The 10,323-nt window shown below is 41.0% G+C and overlaps 1 protein-coding gene across 1 annotated transcript in view; it reads right to left on the minus strand.

Moving 5' to 3' along the window:
- Positions 1-4,166: 4,166 nt before the first annotated feature.
- Positions 4,167-10,323, minus strand: part of CUNH1orf105 (chromosome unknown C1orf105 homolog) — a 29,254-nt gene continuing 23,097 nt past the window's right edge. The window contains exons 6-7 of the mRNA XM_007947133.1: positions 7,973-8,040; positions 4,167-4,312 (exon numbers count right to left, since the gene is read on the minus strand). Coding sequence (XP_007945324.1) covers positions 4,167-4,312; positions 7,973-8,040 — 214 coding nt within the window. The remainder of the gene's footprint in view (positions 4,313-7,972; positions 8,041-10,323) is intronic.

Here is a 10,323-nt window from a genome sequence, read left to right on the forward strand (position 1 = left end):
CTCAAAGCCACGTAGGCTGAGGTTCTCATGGTCTATTAGTCCTTCAGAACTGTTTCCACATGTCTTTGGTTTTCTTCATTATTTTTGTTTTGGACAAGAAAAGACCAATAGTTGCATCTTAGATGGTCATGTGTGAGCTTTTAAGACCCCAGCTGTTACTCACCGAAGTAGCAAGTAGAGCAATATTTTTGTGTACCATGTTGTGCCAGTTGCGTTTGATGTCCCCTGTGACCATGGTCCCCAGCCTACAGGGCCAGCAACTCACTCCCTCAGGGTGCTTAGTTGTGGCTAAGAAGTTATCCTAACTTTGCCTCCTATTATGTTTAAACTGCATATGGACATTTTTATAGCACATACAAATACATATGTAGGAATATTGTCCGCCAGACTTATGCATGGTCATGGGTATATTCCCATTTGCCTATCCATAGCTGATCTTCTTGTCTATCTATGTATCCACCTGTAGATTAGTGTCTGCTGTTACTGATAATGCAGTATTGTGCATGTAATAGTATTTGCCTTTATTCTGTACCACTTGTGCACCTCTCTGTGTCTTTCTTTTCCTTAGTGACAGACACATAGACCAGAAGTCCTAAAAGTGGTATGGGATTCTCCGAAATACTTTAGAAGTATCTGGAAGTCAAAGTCATTTTCATAATAATTCTAAGGTGTTATCTGCCTTTTTAAATCTCTGTATCTCACAATGGTACAGTTGAGGTTGCCAGAGGCTACATGACATTGATAATGCCACCACTCAGACAGCCAATGGGAGGTGTGCTTGTATACTCTTGTGTTTTGAAAATTTCTCCCTTTTGATTTCTAATATAATAAAATAAATAGCTATAAGTCACATTTTAAAAGTTCTTTTGGTTTGTCACTACTTTTAGTGTGTAAAAAACCCAAAAAACCAAACTCACCGCTATCAACTCAATTCCAGCTCATAGTGACCCCATTGGGCTTCCAAGGCTATTGTACATCTTTATAGAGGCAGACTGCCTCACCTTTCTTCTGTGGAGCAGCTGGTGGGTTTAAACCACTAACCTTTTGGTTAGCAGCCAAATGCCTTAACCACTTCACCACCAGAGGTCCTTATAAACAGAGCTCCTTTTAAGTATGTAAAACCAAAGCCAAACCAAACTCATTGCCATCAAGTTGGATCTGACTCAAAGCGACCCTTCCTTGGGTTTCCTAGGCAGTATCACTATGGAAGCGGATTGCCCAATTTTCTTTCCAGGGAGTAGCTGGTGGGTTTAAACCACCAGCCTTCTAGTTAGAGTCAAATGCCTTAGGCACTACACCACTAGAGCTCCTTTTAAGTATGTAAAGTTTCCTACAATTAAAAAGTTTAGGAACCACTTCCTCTGTCATCATGTTAGGACACCAGTAAACACTAGGATTTTATTCTTTTTGATGAGAATTTGGAAACATCTTAAATAAAACCTTCTTAATGAAATTTAGGAAGCATTCTCTCTCACTAAACCTAAAACACCCAAGCCATTTGCCATTGAGTCAATTTTGACCCATGGTGACTCCATGTGTGTCAGAGTAGGCCTATACTCCAGAGTGTGATTTTATCAGAGAAAGCCTTTTGTGGTGGTTAAGTTTGTGTGTCAACTTGGCTGGGCCTGGTTGAGTGGCTGGGCAACTGGATGTAGTATTTCCCATGATGAGACTGGTAATCAGCTCCATGGTGGAATCTACTGTGAGCAGCTGAGTAGCTGTCTTTGGGTATGTGGTCTGTTTCCTGTATATAAGAAACAGCTTTGGGAATGGCCTCTAGTTTATGGCACGCTTGAACCCTGCATGTAGCCTTCTGGTTGTTCAGCAGCCTGCCATGCTCTGCTAACCTTGGGACTTTCAATGGACTTGAATTAATGGCCTGCTATGTTATGTGGTATAACATCGGGACTGTGCCTTTTTATTTGTTGACCTTGGGCTTGTTAGCCTCAGCAGCCAGTAGCTGCCTGAGTGAAGACATGTCTCTAGCTTCAGTGGGCTGGAAGCAAGAGGCAAAGCTGAAGCCCAAGGTTGAGGGGCTTTCACCCAGCCCCTAGAACCTGGCACTTCGAACTCGGACTTCTAGCCTCCCGAACTGTAAGAGAATAAACTCCTGTTTGTTAAGGCCATCCCATTTGTGGTATATTTCTGTCAGAGAGGCACTAGGTAACCAGAACACCTTTCTTCTGAGGCATCTTTGGGTAGACTCAAACTGCTAACTTTTTGATTAACTGTTTGTGTCACTCAGGGGCCCTCCATATCATTACCAAAAAACAAAAATGAAACCCATTGCCATGGAGTCAATTCTGACTCATAGCAACCCTAAAGGACAAAGTAGAACTGCCCCTTAGGGTTTGCAACGCTATAACCTTTATGGAAGCAGACTGCCACATCTTTGCCCTGCAGAGCAGCTGTGTGGAACCTTTACCTTTCACTTGGAAGCCAAGTGTTTAACCACTTTGCCACTAGGGCTCCTTTCTACCTCATTAGCCACAAAATAGTCAGATTACCCTAAAAGCTCCAAATAATTGTTCTTGGGGTATGAGTATAGGTACCCCATATCTTGTTACTGGATATGTTAATTTGCAAAAGTCTAAAGAAGAAAACTCTGTTACCTTTTGACAATTATATGGAATGGGATCACAAGGCACACAGCCTTGACTCTGAGAGGAAGTAGGCACTGTTTTGGGAGCTCTTGAACTGAAGTGAAGCCAAGAATTATACGAGGTTTATTTAGACTCCAGGCCCTTAGATCTAGATTTCTGAAGCGCATTCTTCAAATAGACTCAGCACAGAGATCAGTTCTCAACTGTTGGTCCAGTTTACATGCAGTCATAATCCTGGGATTCTACAAGGTCATTGCCTCATAAGGATTTTTTTTTTTTTTTTTTTTTGTGATTTGGGTGAAAATTTACAGAGCAAATTCACTTTCCATACAGCTGTTCATATACATTTTGTCTCGTGACATTGACCACAGTTTACCACAATGCAACAGCTCCCCTCCCACTACCTCCTGACAGTCACCTCTTTCCTGTGTCCATCCCTCCATGCACCCCTGCCCCCTGAGCTGTCTCCCTGTGCATAAACAGCCCTTCTTTCTCCCATGATTGTTCTCTCCAAGAAGTGTATTTACCTCAGGTACATGTTCAACTCCTGTGCTTGTCTTTTGCTTGGCTGGAAGCCACAGGTGTGAGCTCAATTCTAGACCTGCAGGGCAGCTAAGGGCCATAGTCTCAGTGGTTCTACCAGGCTCTATCAGAGGAAGGAGTCTTTTTTATGAGCCTTCCGAAGCTGGACACAGAGCATACTCACTACTGTTGAGTCAATTCAACTCATAGCAACCCCTCCTAGGGTTTCTGAGGTGGTATCTGTATAGAAGTAGACTGTCCAACCTTCCTTCAGAGGGGCACAGAGCATATGTGCCCATAAATAGAATATTTGTGAACCTAGTTTTCCTTTGACTCCCTTATACTATTGACACGTGGACTAGGATAGCTGTAGAGGCATATATCCTCAAACCAAAGTAACCAAACTATAAAACACAAGCACTTGGCATGGATTTGAACAAGCAAAGATTAGCTGAGTATCTGGTATGTGCAAAGCAGTAAAGGAAGTGACTGGGGAATGCAGGGCAAGGCACAGTTCCTGTCCTCGAAGGTTGCAACATCTAATCACTCACCATTTTCCAGTTTTGCTTCATAGTATCCTCTGTCATTTACTAGCATTAACTGACAGGGATAAGCACAGAAGGGTGACCTCCATTTCTCCCTTTTTTCTCAACAGACTAAATTCATATAGGATTCTCTGAGGCATGTCTAGCCCCATGTCCTGAAGGAAGAGCTGAAATAATTTTCACAGAAAACCCATGTGTTAGACACAGAAGAGTATTGCCTATTATTATACAGATAAGAAACAAAACAAATGGAATACACTTACATGGCTCTATTTTAATCAATACACTTTTATAATCATGTAAATTAAGCTATTTTGTCTTTGGGAGAAGTGGGTGAGAAGAGAGTAGCAAGAGCCATCAGCAACTCTTAGGAAGGCAAAAATGAGTCATGTCATTGGCATAGGAAGCAAGTGTGAGGAGAGAGCTCCAGTATCTGAGACCGGTTTGGTGAGTTTGTTTTCTCTCTGGGAGTCTGGAAGAGATGAGCTCAGACCATTCACCGCCTCATTGTCTTGCTGACTGCCTTCCTCCTGGGCAAGAAAGAGAGCTGTCTTTCCTGTAGAGTTTTGTAGGCATCTGAGAGCAGGTCATGGAAGACAGCTGTTCTGGGGCCCAGAAGGGGCAGTCTGTAGTGAATGCTCTCTGGAGGGCAACACAAGAAGAAGGAAGGACAAGGGCTGCTTAAGTTTCATCCTCAAAGAAACTCAAAATAACTAAAGGACACCAAAGGCTGTTTTAACCTTATAAAACATATTCAAAATTCACAGAAGAGTTCTTTGAATAGAACGCTTTATCCCTCATAACAGTTAAGCTTTAACAAATCTTATCAAAAAGGCCAAAAAAAGAAGTACCTAGAAACATAAAACTCAAATATTAGGAGCCATCACCAATTAAATTGAAATTAAAATAAAATGTGTCTGGAGTTGTAATGTGAATCAAAGGGAAAAGAAGATTCAACTCTCAGGAGCCTTTTCAGGGACCACATATAACGGTTCTGTCCTTTCTGAAAAAACAAAACATCATCTTACAAAACAGGGAGAAAGTGGTTGCATTTCAAAAGGAACATTCAGTTAATTGAATTATTTTTCTAGGGGTCTTTAAAGTCCTTAGCTTCCTGACCTCTTATTTATTTACAAAATGTTATTTATCACAAAAATTTATTTACAAAATGTCAGTTAATATTCAAATTTTCAGGAAGACACATCACTTGAAGGAGAGTAAATCAATGCATGAAATAACACTTTCCCTTTGGGAATCCTGAGTAATTAATGGAATTGGAGCCCTGAATGCTTCGGAGCAAGCTCCTCTGCCCAGCTAAATCAGAGCTTAGAGATGTTCCAGAATCATGCAAACCCAGGATCCAGTTTAGTCTTATCACTGTAATGAAGAGAAAACAGAGGTCCAGGGCCACAGGCACTAATGGACTAAGGACCAGAACCCAGATCTCTTTAACCCTGACACAATGCTCTTTGTTCCGATCATACCACTGTGCCAAGTGGTAGGCTGTAGTCAGGTGGTTAGCATCTCCAAGCAATGTTTACCATGACCAAGTGTCGTTAGATACTTGACTCAAGGCAAGATAAATGAAACCAGAAGGAATCCCCATTACTTGTGGAGATAGGCCCTTTCCATTTATATATTCATTAAGAATTATTGGTAATATATAAGGTTTAGTTGAATCCAGGAAAAGACTAGAAATCACTATTGTGGCCAACAGAATGAGTTAGACAACCACTGGCAGTAATGTTTATTGGGATGAGTCAGCCATGTGGTATTTGTAGCATGTCCACAGGGAACACAGCCCAGGTGGGTGGAGGCTTCAGCAATAAGCAGCAAGTGCGGCAGAATGAACATGCCTAAGCTCCATAAACCAGTGAGACTGGGCAGTGTCAGCAGTTTTTCTGGGTCAACCAAAGGTGAAGGCTGCTTGTGTTGAGTATGCGGCTTTCAGTGGGGGCAAAACTGTTCTCTGGATTTACAAGTGGGAATGTAGGCTCAGACAGTTTAAACAATTTGCCTAAGCCTATACGGCAAAGTTAGGATCCAAATCCAGGTTTCTTTGCTCCTATACTAGTGTTTTCTCAGTGGTCAAAAACATAACACAAGGCCAAGGCTTAGCTCAAAAGGGTCACAACAAATAGAAGGAGTGAATCAGGCCCATGTGGCATAGAATGTGCCTGGGAAACAACATGACATGGATAAGAAGAGCAAGAAAAGCCTACAGTGGGGACAAATGGAACTGGAGAGAGGGGAGGGCTGTATATCAGTCAAAGCAGGACATAAAGCAACCTGCTAAGCTTGGTATAGTATCTAAGGCATTTGACTGCTAACCAGAAGGCTGGCAGTTCAAACCACCAGCTACTCCTTGGAAGGAAGACTGGACAATCTACTTTCATAGAGATACCTCCTCAGAAACCCAAGGAGGTGTCGCTATGAGTCAGGATCAACTCAATGGCAGTGAGTTTGGTTTGGGGCTACTAAGCTTCAGCTCCCAGTCAGCTCTACAACCACTCTCCTTACAATCTCACCTCTAGTACTGCTGTCCCAGGTTGGACTGTGTGAGCAAGAACAAGGTCTGTCCAAGAACATAGTGTACTTATCTTGTGCCCACCAAGTCGAGCTCTTTTACTAATAAAGGAAGTAAACTACCAGGGCTAATAAACTGATGAAAGGCATCTTGTTACAGTGTCCTCCAATATCAGAAAATAAAGATTCTTTTTGACTGAAGGGCATATAATAGTGTGGAGGGGGGAGCGGGGTGAGGAAAATTGGTTGGTTCATCCCTTTGTGAGGACAGGCCTGAAAAAGTCCAGTCCAAAGGAAATTTTGAATGAATATGTGGCTGCTACAGAGAACCCTGAAACCAAAAGCACATGCCAGTATTCTCTTGGCTTCAAAAGAATGAGGTGGTCACAGACCAGAGAACAGCTGAGTGGGAAGGTTACTTCAGGTGGATGCTCTTAGCTCTAGGCTCTTCTGTGTACTTTGCTTAAATGAAAGCCATGAACTAGGACAATGTTTTTGGATAAATAAGATGGCATTCACTGGGACTGACAGTCTTTCACTCCACTAGATGCAATCTCCAAGTAACCATACTTATCTTAGTCTCTGGTCCTCCCTTTTGGCATCCTCTCCCCCAGGACATCCCTTCTATCCTCTAATTTCCTTCTAGATGCCTTTTTAGCTCAGTTCTGGCTCTAACTCCCCTGCAACCTCCCAAGATAAAGCTTAGACTTTCCCATCTGTAGGAGCTCTCGTAGTGTAGTGTCTAAGGCATTTGACTATTAACCAGAAGCCCGGAGGTTCAAAACCACCAGCCACTCCTCGTAAGGAAGGCTGGGCAATCTACTTCTGTATAGATACCACCTTGGAAACCCAAGGAGAGGTCGCTGTGAGTCAGATATGACTCTACAGCAGTGGGTTGGGGTTTTTTTTTTTTTTTTTTTTTTGGTTTTCCCAGCGGTACAAAGTGAAAAGAGTGAATAAGGATCTTGATTTTCCTTATTGTGTGTTATCAAATGAAAGAAAAAGTTCAGATGGCTTCAGGTAATATGGGAGTAAATAAGAAGATGGATAAAGTCATTAAGGTAATAGCCTATGATAGCCTATGCTCCACTAAACCCTCAAATTATGCCACCTCAAAAAATGTTCCCTTCCCACCTTCACAACTTGGCTGCCCTAAAGGTTGAGACTTAGGTCAATGCTGAAGCTAGAGACAAAGCCTCTATCCTTTGCTTTATTAATAGCAAGCAAAGATAAGAATAGCATTGGTCAGTTGCTGGGAGGAGGCAGGTATTTCAGGGGACCTGCAGGGATGGAAGTTTTAGGGCCCTGGTGAGGCAATTCCAGACATGTGCAGATACAGCTCCCTTCCCACTTTAATTAGTACCATCAGGACTATCTGTGGAGGGACTTTTATCTAGTTTATACCACGTATCTATGGAAATTCCTCAGCAAAGTAGATTATGGGGCTCTATAGAAGGAGTCCAACTCAAAGGCACATAACAACAACAACAAATAGAAGGAGTGAATCAGGCCCATGTGGCATGGAATGTGCCTGGGAAACAACATGACATGGATAAGAAGAGCAAGAAAAGCCTAGAGTGGGGACAAATGGAACTGGAGAGAGGGGAGGGCTGTATATCAGTCAAAGCAGTACATAAAGCAACATGGAAAAGAGAAAGGGATAAGGAATGGGAATTTGTTCGGAAAATTTAAATATTATGGCAGGGATTCAGCTTTTCATTCTATCACCCTGGGGTAGTCTATCTCACACTACAAATAGTCCAAAAGAAATCAAACCTGTCAGGATGTCATCACAAGGAGGTTTGGGTGCAGTCTTAGGTCTTGGTGGATGAAGACCCATCATCCTGATTGGAAGGAGCAAGAACAATTAGTTAATTGGCCAGGGTTTGGTGGAAAGGGATGTGTCTTTATGCATTTTAAAACACAGATGGTCTCTTGAATCCAGCACCTGTTAACATGGTGACCAGGTTACTTTTGCAGCACTGTGAGATGACTCGGTTTACAACTTATCAAGCTGTTTTTATTTTTTGGCATTTTTGTGGATTTTAAGAAAAATCACTTAAAAAATAAGTTTATTCCACTGTCAGAACATGGATGGTCTGAAAACAGGAGGCATTAAGTAAAGAATCCTCTAATTTCCAGGGAAAAAAAAACGTAGCAACTCTTCCAGATCAGTGATTTGCCTTTCAAGAGCGAAACTGAAAGAATATTTTAGTTGGAACCTTTTAATTTTGGAGAAAAACTTCTTGACCACATCCTATTTCTTCTGATGGCCAAAGTTGTAGAGGACACCAAAATAGTTTTATATTTGTTTAAATTGTTTAATTTATAACAATGACAAATCTATTAACTTTGATGGTCTATCTAAGGCTCTACACTCATTTCATGGTTTCTAATTTCAGAAAAATCTTTTATGATTATTTTTGCTTTACTAAAAATAAAATAAAGGTTGGGCCAGTCAGTATATTTTATTCAATTGCCATTGGGGTACTCACTGAAATTTAGGAAAAAAAGAAAAACTCCTATTATCCACTTTGGGCAAAACAGATGATATTTGTAGCACTGAATAAATTAAGATTCTTTCTACACTGTAATTCAATAAATGCCTATCCTTTCACCCATTTATCACCCATTCATACACCTTTCTTTTGACCTTCCCTCTCTCCTTCCTTCCTCCTTTTCTTCTCTTCCCTTTCTTTACTTTTCTTCCCTCTTTTTATTTCTTTCCTTCCTTCCGACATCATTTTAATTCCTGTAATGGCTATAATTAAAGTCATTTAAAAATTGTATCATGTCAGTGAGGGCAACTCCACTTGCCTGTGTATGTGGTGAGATGAAAAGAATATGAGGACTGAGTTTATAAGCTAAAATAGAATCAGAGCCATTATTTTATAGTCACACTAGGTAAATGTCAAACAGAAATGGTTCATTTTCCTTCATAATATGAAAAGAAGGACCAATCTTATGATACTTTTGGTTGGTACTGACTTGATTTTAGGACTAGTCCAACCCGTGGTCTTAGCTTTAAAGGCATAGGAGCTGTAAATGACTCTAGGATTTAGGACTTCATTTAAAGTACCATACTAGCAAGATGAACAGAATGGGACAACACAATTCAAAAGTACCTCCCATAGAGGAGTAAGATTTTCTCAGAAATCTCTGATTTTACATAGTCTAGTTATTCATTTAAAGTCTATAAAGAATATTATTAGAATTATTTTTACTGTGATCTGAGAGAAGAGCTCTTTAGGATTGTAGAATTGGTATAAGTAAATGTTATCAGCACTGGAGCCTGTATTGCCCAAATACTCATTTCCTCTACCACCCTGTCTACTGGGGCCAGGCACCTGGGACATAGTTTCAGTGCATCTGAGTCCACATCTCAGCCTGGAGTGAATGGCTTTGAGTTCATAAAAGCAATGAGAACATCTGCCGATGTGCAATATAAGGTAACAAGAAGCCCTATTTATTTTTCCACATTATTGCTCTTTATATGAGGGAAAAATATTTAAAGATTGTCACCAGAGCACACGTAACTTCTTTGGTTGGTCACACATGTTGTTGTTGTTGTTATTTGCCATCGAGTCGGCCCCGACTCATAGCGACCCATCCTTGGGTTTCCAAGGCAGTATCACTACGGAAGTAGGAATGCCCAACCTTCCTTCCGAGGAGTGGCTGGTGGATTTGAACTGCCAGCCTTCTGGTTAGCAGTCAAGTGCCTTAGGCACTATGCTCGGATGGCTATATGTTTACATTCCAGCCATCTACTGTAAGGCAAATCTATGTCTCCTGGTGCCTTATACAAGATGGGCACATGTTTTGAGTTTCTGATGAAAGTAAACACTGAATCCTTTTCCCCCATCTGAGAGTCAAATACAGAAGAAAAAACAAACCCTGATTATTTGTAATCAGATTATTTGTAATCAGAATTCTGACTGGAATTTATTGCTGTTACAATCAATCTTGACAAGAAAGCAGCAAATGAGAAAAATGAAACAAGATCTGTACCTCACACTATACACAAAAAAGAACTCCAGATGGATCAAAGACTTAAATGTGAAACCTAAAACTATACAGTTCCTCAAGGAAAATTTAGGGTCAAATTTAAGGGCCCTAATATATGGCAT

The sequence above is a fragment of the Orycteropus afer genome, unplaced genomic scaffold (genome assembly GCF_000298275.1).
Source record: "Orycteropus afer afer isolate SDZICR_OR568_19922 unplaced genomic scaffold, OryAfe1.0 scaffold00175, whole genome shotgun sequence".
Lineage (NCBI taxonomy): Eukaryota > Metazoa > Chordata > Mammalia > Tubulidentata > Orycteropodidae > Orycteropus > Orycteropus afer.